The 24,277-nt window shown below is 45.7% G+C and overlaps 1 protein-coding gene across 7 annotated transcripts in view; it reads left to right on the forward strand.

Moving 5' to 3' along the window:
- LOC134890326 (telomerase protein component 1-like) overlaps positions 1-24,277 on the forward strand; it is a 262,589-nt gene that overhangs the window by 231,976 nt on the left and 6,336 nt on the right. For all 7 annotated transcript variants that reach the window (XM_063913448.1, XM_063913445.1, XM_063913451.1 and 4 more), the window contains exons 42-52: positions 3,884-4,038; positions 4,457-4,567; positions 5,623-5,730; positions 5,817-5,955; positions 8,575-8,642; positions 9,339-9,471; positions 9,557-9,693; positions 9,773-9,891; positions 11,012-11,144; positions 11,233-11,335; positions 14,617-14,699. In XM_063913448.1, coding sequence (XP_063769518.1) covers positions 3,884-4,038; positions 4,457-4,567; positions 5,623-5,730; positions 5,817-5,955; positions 8,575-8,642; positions 9,339-9,471; positions 9,557-9,693; positions 9,773-9,891; positions 11,012-11,144; positions 11,233-11,335; positions 14,617-14,699 — 1,289 coding nt within the window. The remainder of the gene's footprint in view (positions 1-3,883; positions 4,039-4,456; positions 4,568-5,622; positions 5,731-5,816; positions 5,956-8,574; positions 8,643-9,338; positions 9,472-9,556; positions 9,694-9,772; positions 9,892-11,011; positions 11,145-11,232; positions 11,336-14,616; positions 14,700-24,277) is intronic.

Here is a 24,277-nt window from a genome sequence, read left to right on the forward strand (position 1 = left end):
CAGTTGTTTGACAATAAATGGCTTCACCCAACCACTAACCATGAGTGAAAGAAAAGTTTGTGAGTTATCATTCATATTCTCTGACAAATGGTCAGAAAATTACAAATTCTGCTAGGGTATGCAAACTAATGAGCACAACTGTATATATATGTGTGTGTGTGTGTGTGTGTATATATATATATATATATATATATATATATATATGTATGTATATACATTCTTTCAGTTTGTCCTAATGATATTTTTCACAGGGACAGTGATTTTCTCGTACACGCTATATTACCAGTTTTACATAAAGTACTATCAGAAAGTCTGCGAACATCTGTAGCACATATACATTTATTGTATTACATACAATAAATATATTTATGTTTGTGTTTAGTGAGCTCCCTTGTGGAAATGTCTCTGTGGGTCAGAGCCTTGTCCTGTACTTTGCTGCTCTTATTGTCTTCCTCCCTCACCTATATCGCCGATACGCACTTTTAAGGTCCCAACCGCCACCATATCTCCTTAAAGTAAATAAATATACCCTCAAAACACTTTAAAATATGAATTCAACACACACACATATTAATATACATTATTTTCTGCAGCGGGGTACACTGTGTTCCACAGGGATGCATCGGTGTATAGAGTTGGATTTTGATCCAGAGGCACCAACAGGCTAAAGCTTTGACTGTTCCCAGGATGCATTGCGGGGCCTACTCTGTAACCCCGCCTCCGTGCACAGGAGCTCAGTTTGTAAGTTGGTGCCTGCAGAGCAGGTCACTTAACAAGGGGGGCTGCGCTAGGCAGCCCTGAAAAGAGCTTTTAGAAGACTTACAAGGGCCGCAGCACTTTATTTGTCATTTTGACATACCGTGCTGCGGCTCCATCACCTCCCCAGCAGCATCGCATACTCTCGCTTGCCGAGTTCCCGGGTACTTGCGGCGGAGGTGCTCCGGTTCCCAGGCACACCACCGCTGTCGCTCTCCTGGATCACGTGGCTGCTTCTTAGGGAGGAGGTAAGAAAGTCCCCCAGGCGGGACCCGCCGCTAAATTGTGTTCCTGTCGCGGTCCCAGGGGCAGGGAGCACAGGTCGGATTGTGTAAAATCCATTTTAATAGGGCTCCACAGTACCCAGTGGTGAGGACCAGCATAGGGGATAAGGCGCTGATCTGTAGCCCCTCCCACAGCTTCAGGCGCCATCTACTGCTGGTGTTCCCTCCCTGGACCGGCTTATCACTCTCCCTCACTCACTGATTGAGATTTTACCACCATCTTCTCAAGTAGCTGCATCTGGTCTCTGGAACTGCAGGGCAAAGTCTCCTCTGTAAATCCACCTGCTTCATCAGTGCTGTGACTTTACAGTCACTTAAGTATTCTACATGTAATTTTAAAGACAGATATATATATATATATATATATATAAATATAAGATCGAGATGGCGGCACTCAGCAGGCTTCAAACCAATTTATGCAAACAACGATTTATTTTCCATGGGGCAAAATAAATCGTTGTTTGCATAAATTGGTTTGAAGCCTGCTGAGTGCCGCCATCTCGATCTTTATACTTATTGTGGAGGACGCATACTCCCACGAAGGGCACCGCAGCACTAGTCAGGTTATGCACTGAGTACCGGATATTTGTGGACTAATATATATATATATATATATATATATATATATATATATACAACTCCAAAAGCAGACAATAAGGCACTCCAGAGGCTAAATCCAAAAGTAAAAAGGTATATTTATGTGACGTTTCGGGGAAAACCCCTTCTTTAAGATATACCTAATGGGTGTGGGGGTGGGTGTGTGTGTGTGTGTGTGTGTGTGTATATATATATATATATATATATATATACAGGGCTTAAAGTGGTCCTGGTGAGGTGGTGGAACTCTTGGAGGAGGACCATGGAGGCACCAGGACCTGAGGAAGGAGTTGGTGGCTGCAGCTCATCAGCAACACTAGTGCCGCCTGTAGGATCAGTTGACGCAGATGATGGGGTGGGCTTTTCTGTTGGAATTACTGTACAGGGCAATGGAGGAGGTGGAACTAGTTCCCCCTACCATTACAGGTGGTGGAACTCAGTTCCACCTCGTTCCCCCTCACTTTAACCCCTGTATATATATATTTTACTAGTCCAGTGCAGTTTTATTGTTTGTCTAAAATAATTATCTGCATTGTCACTGTGACTATGTGTGCCTGTATCTGCTGTATGATTTTCACTTTCAGTGTACCACAGCTCTAGCTATCACTGTATTCTGTACCCTGGGGAGGGGGCCAGGTGCGTCAGGGTCTAATATACAGTGCTGTGCAGTATATACTGTTAAGTGTATTTAACTGCGCTCTTCAGTCACCTCTTACCGCATTTATTCTCTGTTTATGTTCTGTATTTACTGTCACATAAATAAGTGAGTGTTTTGCAGGTATTGTATTTGTCTGGCTATATTGTACTATCACGCTCTGAAGAAGCGGTATCAGTGCACATAACATGCACTGATACCACTTTACCCCCATATTGGAGGATCATACATTTACTCTTGAGAATAGAAAAAATTAAAGCGCTAAAATGGTCATATATGAGAGCAGAAGGTCACATGAAAATACACATTTATTGAAATGAAAAATAAATGAACTTAAAAATGGTTAAAACTTGTAACAATGTATAAAATATAAAATAGAGGACACAATAAAGTGTCAAGTCGCTGTGTCTCTCTCAGTCCTGATAAGAATGCATAGGCAGTTCACACCTGTTCCAATAAAACAGTCCCTTAATTGATATGCTCAAGGTATCCCGTCAATGTTCCATCATGTATAATAGTTACCACCAGCAGTTGTCCAAGGTGTTTAAGCGGATAGGCATCCGCAACGGCTTGTCCCTTGTTTAGCTGTGGGTGATGGATGTTCTTCAAAACTCTTGAGAACCCAATAACAACCCTATATGGCTGTCTAGCTGAGCTCCTGGAGTGGCTGCAACTGAACCTTGATAAAACAGAGGTCCTTATGACAGGACAAGACTCCAGCATAGCCAACCAACAGGACTTGGGGGGTCAGAACTACAAAACACTGAACATGTGCCGATGGTGGCTTGACACTTTAACATCCGCTACAATCAAATCATTATTCTTTCATCTGAGGAACATAGCCAGAATCAAACACTTATACCTAAAGTCATAAATACATTTGAACCATCATGCCTAGGCTACTGCAATGCACTCTACCTTGGTCTCCCAGCAAAAGAATTACACCACTTGCAGATGGTACAAAATGCAGCTGCCAGGCTATTAACCAACCAGCCCCGTTCCAGCCACATAATATCCATTACCTACTCCCTTCACAGACTGCCTGTACGATGATGAATTGTTTTCATGGTTCAGGATTGGCTTACTCACTTTCAAAGCCCTATATGACCATGGTCCAAGCTACTTAAAGCCGCTTCTGATCCCTTACTGATTACTGCAATCTGTTGATGAGGGACTATTAACAGTACATAGATTCTCCCTGAATTCATGGTTGATCTTTCAGATTTGTGGCTCTGACTCTATGGAACTCTCTTCCCCACACAGTTTGAGAAGCCTCCACTCTAGAATCCTTCAAAACCCAAGACTTGCCTCTTCTCCCAAGCATTTCACTAGTGTCCCTTGTTAAGCTTGTTTTGTTTTGTACGCAATGCACTTTTGGGGATATTCAATTGTTTGAAAAGTTGATTGGGTGTCTGTTTTTTCCTGCCTATTAGATAGGAAAAAACAGACAAACAGACACCTAACTGACTTTTCAAACAATTGAGTACCCTCCTTTAAGTCCTATTAGGAGAAGAGTGCCATATAAATATTATTATTATTATTATTATTATTATTATTAATAATTTATTTCTCCCTCCCCCCTCCTTTCCAGAGGATGTTACCATCTGTCTGTGGTCAGTGGGAAGTCTGTTGATGGCTGATGAATCGGTTAACCCCGTCTCTATTCTGCGAGAACACACAGCAGCCGTTACATGTTGTGCTTTTAGCCCAGATGGCACACTGCTGGCTACTGGTGGTCAAGACCGGGTAAGATGGGTCAAGGGAGAGTACTAAGGAGGATAAATAGGGCATGAAAGGGTAGGAAAGCATGGGAAATGCATGATGAGTGAGCTAGTAAAAGGAAGCAGACCGTTTGGGAGAGCAAAATGTGGAGAATGTGAGTAAAGTGGCACCAGTCATAACCAGGGTGGATTACACATTAGTAGGTAACTGGGATATGGAATGTCATGAAAGTACTAGCACCTAAGGATGTATTTGCAGATGAGGAAGGAATGTTCGGATAAAACAGAAGTGAGGTAAGGGATCTGATGCCTCTATTGTTGGGTAACATGGACTTATGTAACAGTGCTACCATGGGCCTGGAAAGGTGGTTGGTGACTGTATACTGATCAGTGACTATTAGTTAATTCCAGTAATTGACTGACTGATTTTTGCCATTTCCCAGTCTGTGCTTTGTTGGGACGTCTCTGTGAACCCTCCTATTCTCGTACACACTCTACTATCGTGTCACAAAGACTGGGTGACTTGCTGTACATGGACTGACAGCAACATGTTGGTAAGATATGGAAAACTCTACTCTGAAATATAATTGGTTACATAGTAAATATTTCTCTGCACACAGGGCGCTAAGATAAAAGAATATGACACGTATTAGGTGCTCCTGCTTGCTATGTTAGTTCTACTTTCACAGCTTGTTTATTGTTGCTGGACATAAAGTACTGTATATACTCGAGTATAAGCCGACTTTTTCAGCACTTTTTTTTGTGCTGAAAAAGCCACCTCGGCTTATACTCGAGTCAGCTTTAGTGCCAGATATGCCCCACAGTGCCAGGTGTGCCAGATATGCCCCACAGTGCTAGATACTTACACTCCGTCGCTCCCGCGCTGTCTTCTGATGGAGGGACACGGAGAGCGCAGCGCGCGGCTCTCCTGTGTCCCTCCTGCGTCTCCGGCGGCAGCGGCGTCTGAGTGGTAAAGGAAGTGCACGAACCGGCACTTCCTTTAACACACGCCGCTGCCGCCGGAGATGCAGGAGGGACACAGGAGAGCCGCGCGCTGCCCTCTCCGTGTCCCTCCATCAGAAGACAGCGTGGGAGCGACGGAGGGTAAGTATCTAGCACTGTGGGGCATATCTGGCACACCTGGCACTGTGGGGCATATCTGGCACTATGGGGCACATCTGGCACACCTGGCACTATGGGGCACATCTGGCACTGTGGGGCATATCTGGCACTGTGGGGCACATCTGGCACTGTGGGGCATATCTGGCACATCTGGCACTGTGGGGCATATCTGGCACTGTGGGGCATATCTGGTACTTCTGGCACTGTGGGGGCATATCTGGCACTGGGGCATATCTGGCACTATGAGGTCTGTGTATGGGTAGAGCTGCATTTCCCACCCTAGGCTTATACTCGAGTCAATAAGTTTTCCCAGGTTTTTGTGGTAAAATTAGGTGCCTTGGCTTATATTCGGGTCGACTTATACTCGAGTATATACAGTAAATGTATTGATTATTTTGCATACATTACAAGGTTAGATTAAATATCTCAGGTCACAGATCACAGTAGGAGGTATAAGAACATTCAAGATCTGTGCTTTGTATTGTAGATCTCCTCTGCAGGAGATGGATCTGTATGTCTCTGGGATATTCAGCGCAGAGAGCAGCTTTTGACGTTTGCGGGACATCAGAGTGCAGTCAGCAGTGCTATATGTATGGTGAGTAGTATTGGCTCCCTACCTTGTTGCTTGTTTTCAGTATTATGTTCATCTTGTGTAACCAAATTTTTGTCTTCTCTAATAAGGGGGAACGTGTGATCACCACTGGCAGGGATGGCTGTCTTAAAGTGTGGAGCCTTACTGGTGTAGAGATTGCAAGCATTCCAACACATCACAACCAGATAAACCAGAGTGCTGCATACTGGGAGCCAGAAGATAGCCGGGGTAAGGGTTTCCTAATAAAATGAGGAGATTTTGGAGGGAAATGTGTCCTGTAGGTTTTGTGTCTTTCACAGCTATTAAATCATACAAGCTGGGTGCATAAACACTTACTATTATTTTTTATGCAATGGTACATGCTTTTCACTTAAACCAAATGGGTATGCGTACTTACAATAGGGTTAAGCACTGCTCAGAGTGGAGTGTCAGGCAGGACTCTTGATTAAAGAAAGGACTCTCATTTCCTTTTTAGACCTTCTGCTATGAAACAAATAGTAACCTATAATAGTAACAAAGGTAACAAAGACCGGTGAAATAATCGAATGAGAAACACATGGAGCACTGAAAAGTAATAAGCCTAAGCATGGAGTAGCAACATTCCGGGGAGTAACTTCTATGTCCCCATTTGGCCTTGGATAAAGTACAGATATATCCTCATACATCATTGCCCGCCATGTGACTAGGACGCTCCAGGCAGTGGCATATCTATAATGGATGCAGTGTGAGGTGCACGCGGGCCCCTGGGTTGATGGGACCCACACTGCACATGCTGCATCCATTTCTTCAGCACTTACCTTGCCAAAGTCCCATGTTGTCAGTGGTAGCGCAGCAAATCAACAGGAAAATGGTGCAGTCAATTTGCGCATGCGAAGTAAGGAAATTACAGGGAAAATGGCCGATAAGCTATTCCCCCAGAGACTTGCGCAAAAAAAGTAGACTCTAGCACAGCAGTAGAGTGTACTAGTGATCACACGCACTATGCTGCTGCCTAGAGAGTAAGGGTCCCAGACAGAGCTTGCATAATACGCCCCTGGCCCCAGGGGGTTGTGCTGATTAATTTGATATGTTACACTCGTATATCTGTGTGTGACTGAGGGGGAGATGCAGTGATAAAAGTGGAGAAGTTGCCCATGGCAACCAATCAGCTGCTCTGTTACCTTTTATAGTATGCAAATTATAAATGTTACGTCAATGCTGATTGGTTGCCATGGGCAACTTCTCCACTGGCTCACTTCTCCACTTTTATCACTGCTTAGTACATGTCCCCATGAGTCTCTCAATCTGTATACGAAGTGCTACAATGTAGCAACTGCAGCTGTTTTCCATGTCAAGTTCAGTTGTGCTTCTTATGCAGACTCGGTCGCACACAGATATATAAGTGTTGCATATTTAATTAATCATCAGTATCCTGGTGTGTCCTAGTCACTTAGCGTTTCACTAAGACGCAGAGTCTCATGTAACCTGATGAGCCAAAAGGGGCTGTTTGGCGCATCTGCAGCAAAGATTTATGAGGAAACATCTGTACTTACAACCAAAACTTACTTCAGCCAAGGAGGCCACTTGCACTTCATTGAATGTTATGGCTATGTGTAGGAAGGACACTACACAGCTGTAAGATACTTCCAGGCACATGACAGGACCTGCTGTCATGTGCACTGGAAAAAGAGGAGGAATAATCTTTTTCTAGTGGAACTGTAGAATATAATAGAGAACACAAGGAACAGGTATAGTGGTCTATTCAGATCCGAACGCAGTCGCGCGTCTGTACGCTTTGGCTGCATTCAGAAAGTCTGCGCATGCGCACCAGCCGCAGTGCGTGTGCGCGACCTCTTACCTTGCGGCCTCATCCTGGAAAGATGATGGTGATTGACAGCGGCGTCCACTGGGAGGTGTCGACGCTGCGTTTTGTGGGCGCGGTCCGTACAACGCAGGCATTTCCGGACCATTTTCGGGTGGCTGTGTGACGTCACACGCAGCCGCTCCTAGAAAAAAATGGCACTGGACTGCCTGCCACTTAGTAGTGCCCAGGCTGCGTAGGCAGTCTTCGACCTTAAATTGATGTGTCCGCAATTAAATTGTGGAAGCATCGCGGGGTGGCACCACACACATGCTGGGCAGCCTTGCCCTGTGCTGGGCAGCCCCCAGCATGTAAGTAGATGGACGCAGATCTTGCTGCTGGAAACAAGATCTGCGTCCATCTCTGAATAACATGCATAGTCTTTTTTTCAGAATAAATCAGTGGAACCAGTCCACAAAGTCCAAGGTTGCCATCTTCGTGGCAGCACAGAAAAAAGAAACAAAAGCCATTCTGGACTCCCAGACAAGAGATCACAAAGATCTTGACTGTGTTACTAGTTAGGACCAAGGGGCACAGAAGTGGTTGGGGCAGATTTTCCTAATTTTTAGCAACTGCTGGTAGCTAGATGCTATTATCATGAGGCCTAGGAGTCCTGTTCCAGCCTTCCTGAGCCCTAACCAGAAAGGTCCCTACTGTCCTGTGTTGAATCTGATTTCTTTACCCAATGCCTTCTACAGTAATTGATTGAAGAGTCACTTTGCTGATTTAGCAAGGGCTGGTTTTCTCTGCACCCTAGGCAAAACTTCAGCCTACTGCCCCAACCACCACTAGTACCCACTTCCCAGCCCTTCAGATGAAAGTGTGACTTATAAGTTCCACAGCCACCACTTGCATTAAGTACAAGGCTGTTTCTTTCAGAGACATCCTTAATTTTGCAGACTCAGTGGTACCCAAGACTCCAGAAAATCATGTTTTTCAATGATTCCTTATGGTCATGTACTGTATTAACATACAAGTGTGTTGTCTAAAGCATACTTTAATTATAGATGATGCTGACCTAGTGGTATATACAGCTGGATCTGATGCCACAGTGTTAAAGTGGAGCCCTCTACAGGTAAGTCAGCTAAGCTCAGTACCCTTTTTGACATGCTTTGAAGAACTACAGGATCCTTGGCTATGTATACTGCCAGGGGTGTAGCCAAAACTTTGTGGGCCCCATAGCAACACTTTGAAGGGGCCCCCGTCCCAATGCTTCTAGAGACACCTCTCTGCAGCAGTTGTTAATTTTATTCCCTATAGTGCTCTAGTTCATTTTCTGAACCATAGTAGAGCCTTACTTAATGTTATGCCCCATAGTAGTGCCCTAGTTTCTTTTATGAATCACAGGAGTCCTTAAGTTCACCCTATGTCACATTTCAGAGCTGCCAGTACACATTATGCCGCACAGTACCCCTAATTCACATTATGATATATAGTGCTCCCCGTTCATATTGTGCCTCATTACAGTGCCCCGGTTCATATTATATAACATTATCATTCCCTCCAGTTCATTTTATACCACACTACAATGAGCAGGTCCAGGGGCATACCTAGATATATTGCAGGCCCCAAGGAAAAAGTTTAAAAGGACCCCTACGTACCACCCAATGGCAAAAACTGTATATAACACATGTAACTGTGATAGGGAAGGTGGGCCCCTCTCAGCTGTGGGCCCCATAGCAGCTGCACTGCCTGCACCTGTGGTAGCTACGCTTTTGTGTACTGCCCAACATAATACTGTCCCCTTCCCCATCCCATGTGTCTCCTGTAGATGGAGCATATACAGACATTATGTGGCCATGGAGGTGCGGTTACCTCATCAGCAGCAGACTTCAAATGTGAGATCACAGTGACAGCAGCCCACGATGGCTCAGTACGTTTGTGGGGAGTACCTTGCAGAGATGGTGAGAACAATTAGACAGGTATATCAGAGATCGAAAGGAAAATGCTTTATGTGACGATTCTCTTCTCCATATTAACTGTACGCAGAACGTCTGTCAGGATCTCGTCACTTGGGCGCAGTGTCTGCAGTTGCATGGTCCCTGGATGGAGAGCTGCTGGTATCAGGTGGAGAGTTGGGGGATGTGATAGTGTGGAAACAACAGAAAGCTGTACTGACTCTGCAGGTATACATAAAACCACAAACAGCAGTTACACAGGTTTATGTACCCAGCTGCCAGATTGATTCCTATCTTTGTGTTGCAGTGTGGTGAACTTTGCATTTCTTCAATTGTTTTCACTACTAAACGTTCGTTTTGCTCCGTGTCCAACGATCTGACTATTTCACGCTGGCTCCTGTTTCCTTGTAAAGGAGGTGGTTTAAGGTTAGTTTGTAACGGCAGTAATCCGTATTTGGCCTTCGCTTTAGGGGATTTTATAGAAATAACTATACAGGTTTATTGCATGTCACCACTCTCCAAAGCTGGATTTATATGGATGGTGTGACTGAATGGACTTGTCTTTAAAGAGAAGCTAATAAAATCAGACACTGTGTCCATAATTACTTTGCTGATATGGACAGAGGGCCTGATTCAGTGATATACGCTAATGTATTCGTAGCTGCGATCCCGTAGGCAGCGGATGTGTGAAAATACGCTAATGCTACAGCTGCCTGGCAATGGAATGAGACATGCAAACACTGTAGCAACATCTGCGTACAGACACGCATTGGTGCTCGCAAATCCTCTGATAGCCAGCCATCTGAGTACCCCTATCACCAGGTAGAACAGGTGCGAGAACTGAGACGCTTGCACAATGTTTTCAGTGTATGAGTTCACAGATGTAGGCTGAGACATGCCCCCAAAACGGCTGCTGCACTCCTACATTTTAGCCACCACTCCCCGTGGGATGTAGTTGGCATCTCAACTGACTGGATCCCGGCAGTCAGAATACTGGTGTTGGAATCGCGGCAGACACAATCCCGAAAATAAGTATGCCAGGGAGGTTTAGAGTTAGGCTACAAGGTGGGGGGAGGAGTGGGGTGCTGGTTTGGAGGGTTAGGCTGCTGAGGTTTAGTTTAGATGAGCGCCCCTGTCGGGATATTAAGCATTTAGGATGCCAGTGTCTGTATTCTTACCCACGGGATCCTGACTGTTGGTATCCCATACACAACCACTCCCTGTAACCGCCCCCAAACAATCCGAATGACAATCCTTTTGCGATTAAGTCTTCACTATGAGGTACCTTGGCCGTGCAGTGTGACCTTGACGCTTGTGTAGTAAGCTGATAATCGTTCAACTGCGTAAATATCAGCATTACATAAATATCTGAATTAGGTCCAGTTTCATAAATATAATGTTTGAAATCTATTGGTGAAACTAGTACATTCAGCTAACCAGTAATGTAGTTAGCATGATTGCATTGTTGCTTGGTTTGCAGGCTTCTACTAAGAACATGCAAATTATATGATAGATTCTATATTCAGTTGGTTTTCTGTCCCTGCAGAGGAAAAAGGGCTTACAGTGTGGAGTTGGAGTCATTGGTAGTGGGTGCAGCGCTCAACTCCTCACAGAAGGTGGAAGTACGCACAATGTCTGGGAAAGTATTCTTACTTGATCCCAAGACTGGATCTCTGCAGGTATAGCTTAAAGCTTGTTTAAAGGAGTTACTGTATGAGTGAAAAGATAAAAACAGTTCCGTACTTTTAACTCACTGTCTTGTTTTAGGATGTGAATCCTGAATTTGTCCCACTGCCAGATCCTGATTTCCACCCTCCAGTAGAACAGTTGGATCCTGGCAACATCATAACTGCATCCCAGCAGGATTTCGGTGAGCTCAAAGTAGCCGTTACTGTACATTACACAGTTATGGTGACCTCCTATGATTTGTGATTGTTAAAGCTATATATTCTAGGGCCAGGCCCAATCTTTACTGCAAGCTGAAAGCCAGGCAAATGGGTTTTTGAATCACGCTTTTGACAGCCAGTAGTTAAAGGAAAGATAAAATGTATAATGGTTATGGTAAAAAGGTTGACATGAAAATGATTGACACATAAAATGGTGGACATGAGTTTAGGGTGTCTGAATCCCTGCAGCAAGTCTGCTCACCATGCTTCGGGCCTGGCGTCTCGCTTCGCTCATCACCACCAACTGACTGGGAATACCAGGCGGTGGTTGGGATTCCGGGCGTTTGTATTTCACCATTAAAGAAAAAACAATCGTTTTCTGCGCTTGGAGAGCTGCTTAGTTTTGATCAAGGTGATCGTACTGGGAATGGGGGTTTAACTAAGCGCTATGTCAGTATGTGGTGAGTGCTTTGGTTGTGAATGGAAGAAGAAAAAGAATGGTAGGAAAGAAAAGGAAGGAAGAAAAAATTGCTGTGATGCAGCTGGAGAAAAAAAGGAAAAAAGAAAATGAAAAAAAGAGGACGTTTTAGGATTGACGTCAGACGCTGGCGGCAGCGGCGGTGATGGGAGCGGTTCCTTCTCCTTCTCTATGCTCACACAGTCTGTCCAACGCGTTTCGAATCCCTGAAAAAGAATCCAGCAGGATTCGAAACGCGTTGGTCAGACTGTGTGAGCATAGAGAAGGAGAAGGAACCGCTACTATCACCGCCGCCGCCGCTTGACGTCACCGGAAGCCGAGATCCGAACTTCTGGTCAGCAAGTACAGCGCACAGAGCGGGACCCGGCTTAGGGTAAGGTAGGGATAGTGTTCTCAACAGTACTACTTGAACACCAGAAAGCGGACTGCATCATCTCCAACCAGCTCCACACAAAAAACAAAAAGGGCTGTAAACATTTGGTCACCAGACTTTTATAATTTTTATATATACATATATTTTATATCATGTGTATATATATATATATATATATATATATATATATACACTGCTCAAAAAAATAAAGGGAACACTTAAACAACACATTCTAGATCTGAATGAATGAAATATTCTTATTAAATACTTTGTTCTTTACATAGTTGAATGTGCTGACAGCAAAATCACACAAAAATGATCCATGGAAATCAAATTTATTAACCCATGGAGGTCTGGATTTGGAGTCGCACTCAAAATTAAAGTGGAAAAACACATTACAGGCTGATCCAACTTTGATGTAATGTCCTTAAAACGAGTCAAAATGAGGCTCAGTACTGTGTGTGGCCTCCACGTGTATGTATGACCTCCCTACAACGCCTGGGCATGCTCCTTATGAGGTGGCGGATGGTCTCCTGAGGGATCTCCTCCCAGACCTCGACTAAAGCATCCGCCAACTCCTGGACAGTCTGTGGTACAACGTGGCGTTGGTGGATGGAGCGAGACATGATGTCCCAGATGTGCTCAATTGGATTCAGGTCTGGGTAAAGGGCGGGCCAGTCCATAGCATCAATGCCTTCGTCTTGCAGGAACTGCTGACACACTCCAGCCACATAAGGTCTAGCATTGTCTTGCATTAGGAGGAACCCAGGGCCAACCGCACCAGCATATGGTCTCACAAGGGGTCTGAGGATCTCATCTCGGTGCCTAATGGCAGTCAGGCTACCTCTGGCGAGCACATGGAGGGCTGTGCGGCCCCCAAAAGAAATGCCACCCCACACCATTACTGACCCACTGCCAAACCGGTCATGCTGGGGGATGTTGCAGGCAGCAGAACGTTCTCCTTGGCGTCTCCAGACTCTGTCACGTCTGTCACATGTGCTCAGTGAGAACCTGCTTTCATCTGTGAAGAGCACAGGGCGCCAGTGGCGAATTTGTCAATCTTGGTGTTCTCTGGAAAATGCCAAACGTCCTGCACAGTGTTGGGCTGTAAGCACAACCCCCACCTGTGGACGCCGGGCCCTCATACCACCCTCATGGAGTCTGTTTCTGATCGTTTGAGTAGACACATGCACATTTGTGGCTTGCTGGAGGTCATTTTGCAGGGCTCTGGCAGTGCTCCTCCTGTTCCTCCTTGCACAAAGGCGGAGGTAGCGGTCCTGCTGCTGGGTTGTTGCCCTCCTACGGCCTCCTCCACATCTCCTGATGTACTGGCCTGTCTCCTGGTAGCGCCTCCATGCTCTGGACACTACGCTGACAGACACAGCAAACCTTCTTGCCACAGCTCGCATTGATGTGCCATCCTGGATGAGCTGAACTACCTGAGCCACTTGTGTGGGTTGTAGAGTTCGTCTCATACTACCACTAGAGTGAAAGCACCGCCAGCTTTCAAAAGTGACCAAAACATCAGCCAGAAAGCATAGGAGCTGAGAAGTGGTCTGTGGTCACCACCTGCAGAACAACTCCTTTATTGGGGGTGTCTTGCTAATTGCATATAATTTCCACCTGCTGTCTATTCCATTTGCACAACAGCATGTGAAATTGATTGTCAATCAGTGTTGCTTCCTAAGTGGACAGTTTGATTTCACAGAAGTGCGATTGACTTGGAGTTACATTGTGTTGTTTAAGTGTTCCCTTTATTTTTTTTGAGCAGTGTATATATATATATATATATATATATATAAATCCTAAAACGTCCTCTTTTTTCATTTTCTTTTTTTCCTTTTTTTCTCCAGCTGCATCACAACTATTTTTTCTTCCTTTTCTTTCCTACCATTTTTTTTCTTCTTCCATTCACAACCAAAGCACTCACCACATATTGACATAGTGCTTAGTTAAACCCCCATTTGTATTTCACCAGCCGTTGGGATTTCTGCGCCGGTCTCCTGAATGTCAGGATCCCGACAGCTGGTATTTTAACTGCATCCCAATTAGGCCCAGATTTATCAAGCCTTGGAGAGTGATAAGTTGCACAGTGATAAAGTACCAGCCATTCAGCTCTTTGTCATGTTACAGGCTGTGTTTGAAAAATGACATCTAGTAGTTGATTGGTTGGTACTTTACCACTCTCCAAGGCTGATAAATATGGGCCTTAGTGGACCGCTTCGCCTGCCATCCTTCGGGCAAGGTGCCTCGATGCGCTCGGCACAGGTTACCATTCCCAATCGTAGTCCGCGTGGATGGTAATATAAGTTATACATTTTTTAAACAAATTGTGAAAAACTCACGTTGACCTTATGCTGTGTCGACCTTTACACATGACAACATGCACTTGTTAACGCCTGTCTCTTCTACAGGTGTGTGTGACTCCAGTGGGGCGCTGTGGCTTAAAACACAACAGTCCAAAGAAAGTGAAGCTGGCAACTGGCAGCGTACACAGGTAAACTTAGCTTACACAGCTCTTTTAATGAAATACAGGTTGTCTCACATATCCAAAATTCTGAAATACTGTATAGAACTTTTTGAGCATGCCTGAGATAGTGACACCTTTGCTTTCTGATGGGTCACTGTACTCCAACTTTGTTTAACGCACAAATTTATCACAAATCTTGTATAACATACCTTCAGGCTGTGTGTATAAGGTGTATATGAAACATAAATGCATTTCGCGTTTAGACTTGGCTCCCATCCCCAAGACAGCTCATTATAATATGCAAATATTTAAAAATTCAAACAATCTGATATCCAAAATACTTCTGGTCCCAAGTATTTCTAATGTGGGAGACTCATTTGTCCAAGGCAGTCACCAGTTATTTCCAGATATATCAGTTGTGTCTCATTTCTTACAGTAACCAGTTCCTGACCAGCATTATTTTTTCTTATGCGCCAAAATACAGCTTTTACAATCTTTTAATAGTTGTGGTATGACTAGAGAACAAATATGTACACATTCAAAGGTGAACATTATTTTATTGGTACAGTGGTGCTTGAATGTTTGTGAACCCTTAGATTTTCACACGTCCTTAAAGTAGATAAGAGAACCAAATGAAACAAATGTCGACATTAAGGATTAGGCACTAGAGAAAGAGTTAGGGGCAGGGGAAAAATACTTGGAGGATCACCTGGAAGTCAGTCACATGACCGCTGGGTTCTAGAAGACACCACTGGAGCCACTGCAGGCATCAGGAGTACGTTAAGTCAACACTGGCCCACCAGGGATGATATGTCGACATATAATACCACACCTGACCTAATCCTTCCCAGGCTTACTTTACTGTAGTATTCATACAGCACATGCCCTCATCTATCGCCACTGTTTACCAGTCTCTGTTCATTACATTGAGTTAGCTCTTTAAAAAACAAATAGCATTGTAAGTGGTGCATGTTTTCATCTCTTAAAATGAAAAAAACAAAACAAAATTAGCTGCCTGCAATCAGTTATAATACATAAAGTGACTTAAGACTCCAAGTAATATGTATTTAAACTGAATGGTTACAGGTTCACATACTTATCCTATACACAAGTAGAAACATGTTTCAATTTGGTTCCCCCATTAGAAAAGCAACTCAGTAAATCAACAAACATAGGGGGTTATTTAGAGATGTTAGCAAACCAAAAAGCAATTGGGCAAAACCATGGGGGGGTCATTCCGACTTGATCGCATGCTGCCGTTTTTTGCAGTGCAGCGATCAGGTCACCACTGCGCATGCACCACAATGCGCAGGTGCGTTGTACAGGTACAAAGTGGATCGTTGCTGAGCGATGGGTTTGTGCGAAGGATCCATTCGCACAGCCGATCGCAAGGAGATTGAAAGGAAGAAGGCGTCTGTGGGTGTCAACTGACCGTTTTCAGGGAGCAGTTGGAAAAACGCAGGCGTGTCCAAGCTTATGCAGGGCAGGTGTCTGATGTCAATTTCTGGGACCGGACAGGCTGAAGTGATCGCAGCGGCTGAGTAAATTCAGACCTACTTAGAAACTGCACAAACTGTTTTTGGACCGGCTGCACAGGCGTTCGCACAGCTAAAATACACTCCCCTGTGGGTGGCGACTATGCGTTTGCATGGCTGCAAAAAGTAGCTAGCGAGCGATCAACTCGGAATGACCCCTCGTGCAGTACAGGTTGGGCAGTTGTAACATGTGCAGAGAGTTAGATTTGGGTGAGGTGTGTTGAAACTGAAATCTAAATTGCAGTGTAAAAATAAAGCAGCCAGTATTTACTCTGAACAGATACAATATGACCCACCCAAATCTAACTCTGTGCACATGGGGTACGGGTCATTGGGTCGACTCAACTTAGGTTGACAGTCATTAGGTCGACATTGGCATTAGGTCGACAGGTAAAAAGGTCGACATGAGTTTTTAGACTTTTTTTGGTGTCGTTTTCTTCGTAAAGTGACGGGTAACCCCAATTAGTGCACCGTGTCCCCTCGCATGCTTCGGCAAGGTGCCTTGATTTGCTACCGCTTTGCTCGGCACAGGTTACCGTTCCAATCGTAGTCCACGTGGATCGTCAAGTATGGAAAAAAAACAAAAATTAAGATATCTTTTTTTTAAACTCACGTCGACCTTTTGACCTAATGACTGTCGACCTAACAACCGTATCCCGTGCACGTTACGTCTGCCTCACCCTGCAGTGCAACATGGTTCTGCCCATTAGTGTTCTAACAATAACCCCCATAGTCCTAAAGCCCAGTGCATGAAATGTAAAAAAGTTTACATTTTAGGCATAATGCAAAAAAATAGGATTTTAATACCTGCCGGTAAATCCTTTTCTCCTAGTCTGTAGAGGATGCTGGGGTCCACTTCAGTACCATGGGGTATAGACAGTTCCGCAGGAGCCATGGGCACTTTAAGACTTTTCAAGGGGTGTGAACTGGCTCCTCCCTCTATGCCCCTCCTCCAGACCTCAGTATAGGAACTGTGCCCAGGGAGACGGACATTTCGAGTAAAGGATTTACTTTTAATTTAACGGTGAGATTTATACCAGCTCACACCTCAACCATGCCGCACAACATGGCATTCAACATAACACGCCAATGGGCATGAACCATTGCAGCAATCATGCTGAAATAACGTAACACAACACAAATAACAACTGCAGGTAAAGTACGCACTGGGTCGGGTGCCCAGCATCCTCTACGGACTAGGAGAAAAGGATTTACCGGTAGGTATTAAAATCCTATTTTCTCGTATGTCCTAGAGGATGCTGGAGTCCACTTCAGTACCATGGGGTTATACCAAAGCTCCAGTACGGGCGGGAGAGTGCGGATGACCCTGCAGCACCGATTGACCAAACTTGAGGTCCTCATCGGCCAAGGTGTCAAACTTGTAAAATTTAGCAAACGTGTTTGACCCTGGCCAAGTAGCTGCTCGGCAAAGTTGTAAAGCCGAGACCCCCCGGGCAGCCACCCAGGATGAGCCCACCTTTCTTGTAAAATGGGCATTTACCGACTTCGGTATCGGCAATCCTGGCGTGGAATGAGCGTGCTGAATCGTCCCTCTGATCCAGTGCGCAATAGTCTGCTTAGAAGCAGGACACCCAATCTTGTTGGGAGCATACAGGACAAACAGAGCCTCTGTTTTCCTTATCCGAGCTTTTCTAGTGACATACATTTTCAAAGCTCTAACCACATCAAGAGACTTTGACTCAGTGAAAGTGTCAGTAGCCACTGGCACCACAATAGATTGGTTCATATGGAAAGACGAAACCACCTTTGGAAGAAATTGTTGGCGAGTTCTCAACTCTGCCCTATCTTCATGGAAGATCAGGTAAGGGCTCTTGTGAGAAAAGGCCCCCAATTCAGACACCCGCCTTGCGGATGCCAAAGCCAAAAGCATCACCACTCTCCAAGTGAGAAACTTCAATTCTATCTCCTTCAGAGGTTCAAACCAATCCGACTGAAGGAACTGCAACACCACATTAAGGTCCCATGGTGCCACTGGAGGCACAAATGGAGGCTGGATGTGCAGTACCCCTTTCACGAAGGTCTGAACCTCTGGAAGAGAGGCCAATTGTTTCTGAAAGAAAACTGATAAGGCCGAAATCTGGACCTTAATTGAACCCAATCTTAGGCCCACATCCACACCAGCCTGCAGAAAACGGAGAAAACGTCCCAACTGAAACTCCTCCGTAGGAGCCTTGGATTCACACCAAGACACATATTTTCTCCAAATACGGTGGTAATGTTTAGACGTTACTCCTTTCCTGTCCTGAATAAGAGTGGGCATGACTTCCTTGGGAATACCCTTTTCGGGCTAGGATCTGGCGCTCAACAGACATGCAGTCAAACGTAGCCGCGACAAGTCTTGATACACACACGGTCCCTGCTGCAGCAGGTCCTAGCAAGGAGGAAGAGGACGAGGATCTTCTATAAGCAATTCCTGAAGATCTGGATACCAAGCCCTCCTTGGCCAGTCTGGGGCAATGAGGATTGCTCGAACCCTTGTTCTTCTTATGATTTTGAGAACTTTTGGTATCAGTGGAAGCGGAGGGAAGACATATACCGACCGAAACACCCACTGGGTCACCAGTGCATCCACTGCTATTTCTTGAGGGTCTCTCGACCTGGAACAATATCTCTGAAGCCTCTTGTTGAGACGAGATGCCATCATGTCTACTTGAGGAACTCCCCAAAGACTTGTCACCTCTGTGAAGACTTCTTGGTGGAGGCCCCATTCTTCTGGATGGAGATCGTGTCTGCTGAGGAAGTCTGCTTCCCAGTTGTCCACTCCCGGAATGAAAATTGCTGACAGAGCTCTTGCATGACTTTCTGCCCAGAGGAGGATCTTTGTCACCTCTGCCATTGCCGCTCTGCTTTTCGTTCCACTCTGACGGTTTAAGTACGCGACTGCTGTTACATTGTCCGACTGGATCTGCACGGGTTGCTCTTGAAGAAGATGTACCGCTTGTAGAAGGCCGTTGTAAATGGCTCTCAATTCCAGAACGTTTATGTGAAGGCAGGTTTCCTGACTTGACCATTTCCCTTGGAAGCTTTCCCCCTGTGTGACTGCTCCCCAGCCTCGGAGACTTGCATCCGTGGTTACTAGGACCCAGTCCTGAATCCCGAACCTGCGTTCCTCTAGTAGGTGAGAACTGTGTAGCCACCACAGGAGCAAAATCCTGGCTTTGGAGGACAGGATTATCTTCCGGTGCATGTGTAGGTGGGATCCGTACCACTTGTCCAACAGGTCCCACTGGAATACTCTGGCATGGAATCTGCCAAACTGTATGGCCTCGTAGGCCGCCACCATCTTCCCCAACAACCGAATATATTGACACTCTTGTTGGTTTAAAAATCTGTTTGACCATTCCCTGTATTTCCAGAGCCTTCTTTACTGGAAGAAATACTCTCTGTACTTCTGTGTCCAGTATCATCCCCAGAAAGGACAATCTTGTCGTCAGTTCCAATTGTTACTTCGGAAAATTCATGATCCAACCGTGTTGTTGGAGTACTGACAGGGAGAGTGCAATGTTCTGCACCAACCGTTCCCTGGATCTCGCTTTTATCAGGAGACCGTCCAGGTAAGGAATTATATTGACTCCTTGTTGTCGAAGGAGGACCATCATCCCTGCCATCACCTTGGTGAATACCTTTGATGCCGTGGAAAGCCCGAACGGCAACGTCTGGAACTGGAAATGGCAATCCTGTATCGCGAATCTTAGATAAGCTTGGTGAGGAAGATAAATGGGAACATGCAAGTAAGAATCTTTTATGTCTACAGACACCATAAAGTTCCCTTCCTCCAGACTGGAAATCACTGCCCTCAAAGATTCCATCTTGAACTTGAACCTTTTGAGGTAGAGATTCAGATTTTTCAGGTTTAAAATTGGTCTGACCGAGCCGTCCGGCTTCGGAACTACAAAAAGGCTTGTATAAAAACATTCTCCTTGCTGTGACAAAGGTATCAGGACAATGACTTGATCCTGACATAATTTTTGAATTGCAGCTGTTACTACTTCTCTGTCTGGAAGAGAAGCTGGCAAGGTCGATTTGAAAAATCGGCATTGGGAGACGTCTTGAAACTCCAGTTTGTATCCATGGGACACTATTTGTAAGACCCATGGGTCCAGGCCCGATTGAAGCCAGATCTGACTGAAAAGTTTCAGACGTGCTCACACCCGAGCGGACTCCAGCAAGGGAGCCCCAGCATCATGCTGCAGATTTGGCAGAAGCAGGGGTTGATTTCTGCTCCTGCGATCTTGGAGACGCTGCGGATTTCTTTCCTTTTCCCCTTCCTTTACCTGCAAAGAAGGGGAACCTTTGGCTTTTTGTATTTGTTGGGCCGAAAGGACTGCATGTGAGAGTGATGTGTCTTTTTCGCCGGTGCAGGAGCATAAGGCAAGAATGTCGACTTACCCGCGGCAGCCGCAGAGACTAACGCATCCAGCCCATCTCCAAACAAGGCCTCACCTTTATATGGGAGAGCCTTCATATTTCTTTTGGATTCTGCGCCAGTATTCCATTGGCGAATCCACAACTCCCTCCGAGCGGATACTGCCATGGTAGCGGCTTTTGAACCTAAGCGTCCAATATCTTTCATGGCTTCTAGCATGTATGCAGCTGCGTCTTTTATATGACCTAACGTTAGGAGTATCTCGTCTCTATCGTGTCAATTTCCGATGACAAGTTACCTGACCATTTTTCAATAGCCCTACTCACCCATGCGCAAGCAATGGTGGGCCTGAGCAGTGTACCATTGGCCACATAAATAGATTTTAACGTAGTCTCCAACTTGCGGTATGCCGGCTCCTTTAGTGAAGCCGTCCCTGGTGCAGGGAGAATCACCTTTTTAGTTAACTTTGACGGGGCACTGTCTAATACAGGGGGTGACTCCCATCTTTTCCTGTCCTCTTCCGGGAAAGGATAAGAAACCTGAATCCTTTTGGGAATCTGAAATTTCTTTTCAGGGTTTGCCCAAACTCCCTCAAATAGAGTATTCCGCTCATGAGAAAAGGGAAAGTTACATTAATTTTCCTTTCTTTATAAAAATAAGCCTTTTCCTGAGGTACAGGAGGGCTTTCCGTAACTTCCAAAACTTCCTTCATAGCAGCAATCATATATTGAATGCTTTTTGCCAAATTAGGATCTATCCCCCTGGAATCACTATCGTCGACACAGGGATCAGAGTCCGTGTCGGTATCAGTATGTACTATTTGTGCAAATGGTCTCTTATGTGACCCAGCGGGGTCGCCTGTGGATGAAGAGGCAGAACTATGAAAAATCACATCTTCTACTGATTTTCCCCAGCTCTCTGCATGTGACACAGACTTATTTAATCTCCTCCTGATATGATTCACACTATCACGTAATTCTTTCACCCATTCAGGCTCGTGGTGTGCCGGCAGCGCCAACACATTACAATTCTGTGTCCCTAAAATGGGTCCCTCAGGGGAAGAGCTCCCTGCCTCAGACATGTCACACACGTGCACAACCACACCACAGACACCCTGGTACTTATAGGGGACAGACCCACAGTAAAATCTGTCAGAAGGACAGATAGGATTTGCCAGTTCACAACCCAGCGCCAGTAACAACTTGTCTGTGAAACACAAAATGCCCACAGACCTGTAGCGCTTTTGTAATGATATTCACAATAATATCTAGCACCAAATTCACTGTGCCCCCCGTTTTTCACCCTGATACTTGGTTCAGCAGTGGAGGAGGACCAGCGTTCTTCTCTGCAGCCTGGAGGGAGAGAAAATGGTGCTGAGCAGTGTGCTGGCTGACTGAGGAGGAAGCCCCGCCCCCGCAATGGCGCGTTTTTCCTCAGAGTTTTTGATACCAATATTTATAGTGGCGGGGGTAGGGCTGTGCCTCGGCATCTTATGCCCTCTATATCTATCCGTTTCTAGGTTTCATGCTGGCCAGGGCGCACCGCAGTGGCTGTATGTGTGTGGGTAGCATGGCGCGCAGCATTCCCGCCTGCTGCGCGGTACCTTTTAGCCGTAACAATGTCTGAAGGATTCTTCTTACACTCACCTGTCTTTTGACTTCTGGCTCTGTAAGCGGGGTGACAGCGGGCTGTGGGAGTGAGCACATAGCCGCAGCTAGCGTTCAGTTCCCTTCAGGAGGTAATGGTGTCCGGTCAGCCAGAAGCAGAGCCATGAAACTATTCAGGAAGTTGGTTCCTACTTCTACCCCCTAAGTCCCACAAAGCAGGGAGACTGTTGCCAGCAGTTCTCCCTGAAAATAAAAAACCTAAAATAAGTCTTTTCAGAGAAACTCAGTAGAGCTCCCCTGGAGTGCATTCAGTCTGCCTGGGTACATTTTCTAAACTGAGGTCTGGAGGAGGGGCATAGAGGGAGGAGCCAGTTCACACCCCTTGAAAAGTCTTAAAGTGCCCATGGCTCCTGCGGAACCGTCTATACCCCATGGTACTGAAGTGGACCCCAGCATCCTCTAGGACGTATGAGAAACAGTCAACCGTAGGGCTTCAATCTTTGTTCCCGTATCTTAAAAAGGCATTCTTTTGGGGTTAAGGTTATATATAGAGTACTATATGTTTCTTGTTGCATCAATATAACTTTGACTGATGTAAGCTCTGGTGTTCAGCACAGTTATTAGAATTGCTTACTGTTTGATTCTGACCAAGAGGTCATCTATTTGAAGTTTGCATGAGTTTACTTTCCTCCCACAGTTCAAAAATATACAGGTTTTTTTCTGGCAAAAGTAACCCTTGTGTACCTGTTACTTGTAAAAGCTTGCTTCTGGGTGCTGTGTAGATGCTGTTGACTTGTGACAGTGGGTGATCATAAATGCCGTATTTGGATAAGGACTCCTGGGTAGTGGGCACAGCACTGACTAAGGACATGGATGAGAGTCAGGGCTGGGAATTTTAGCTTTAACTCTCACCCAAACTACTTCCAGGACTTGGTCCCTGAGGTCTGGAGCAGAATTAACGTCTATTAGGACTACAGGAGCATAGTGCACAGATCTCAGAGCAGCAGTTCCAGCCAAAGCTCATTCAGTTTGGATCTTGTGCTCTACTTCCTGGGACCACAAGTTGCACAGCAACATTAGGATTAAACAGAACTGGTCTGGTGTTACAGGAAAGGGGTTAGGTAGTGCTGCACTCTGCGTTCCAAAGCGATTTGGGTTGAAGATGACCACTATCAAACTCTACCTCCCTTCTTTGTTCTTCAGGCCCTGGAAAGGTAGCCCAAACACCACTCCCAAAACCAGAACAGACCACCCACGGTCAGTTACACAAGAACAAAATTATTTTTTTATTTTATTTCTCTTACGTCCTAGAGCAGGGCTGGCCAAACCAGTCCTCGAGATCTACCAACAGTTCACATTTTCCAGACCACCTAGCTAGTGCACAGGTGTAGTCATTACTAATTAAGATGTGCTGCATTCATTCCTATCTGACAATTCTACAGGTGGCCTGGAAAACATGAACTGTTGGTAGATCTCGAGGACCGGTTTGGCCAGCCCTGTCCTAGAGGATACTGGGGTCCACATTAGTACCATGGGGTATAGATGGGTCCACTAGGAGCCATGAGCACTTTAAAAATTTGATAGTGTGGGCTGGCTCCTCCCTCTATGCCCCTCCCACCAGACTCAGTTTAAAAAATGTTCCCGGACGAGCCAGACATGTCGCTGGAAGCTCCTGAAGAGTTTTCTGCATTTATTTTATCGGTTTGTTATTTTTAGGCAGGACTGGATGGCACCAGCCTGCCTGCCTCGTGGGACTTAGGGGGAAGAACGGCCCAACCTCTTGAAGGGTTAATGGTCCCGTTCCCCACTGACAGGACACTGAGCTCCTGAGAGAACCATTTGCAATCCCCACCACGGCGAGCGTACATTCCCACAGCACGCCACCACCCCTAACAGAGCCAGAAGTAAGAAGAGTGGAGAGTGGGAAGCCGGCGTCCCGGTTAGCGGGTCGCTGGCTGAAATGGCGGCATGAGGGTAGGAACGCAGCGCTGACAGGCAGGCTGTGGCTCCAGAGCCATGTAGTGTGTATGTGTGTTCCGCTATGAGGGGTGAACTGAGGCCACAACTAACAATATC

Source organism: Pseudophryne corroboree, chromosome 1, assembly GCF_028390025.1.
Source record: "Pseudophryne corroboree isolate aPseCor3 chromosome 1, aPseCor3.hap2, whole genome shotgun sequence".
NCBI classification, from domain to species: domain Eukaryota; kingdom Metazoa; phylum Chordata; class Amphibia; order Anura; family Myobatrachidae; genus Pseudophryne; species Pseudophryne corroboree.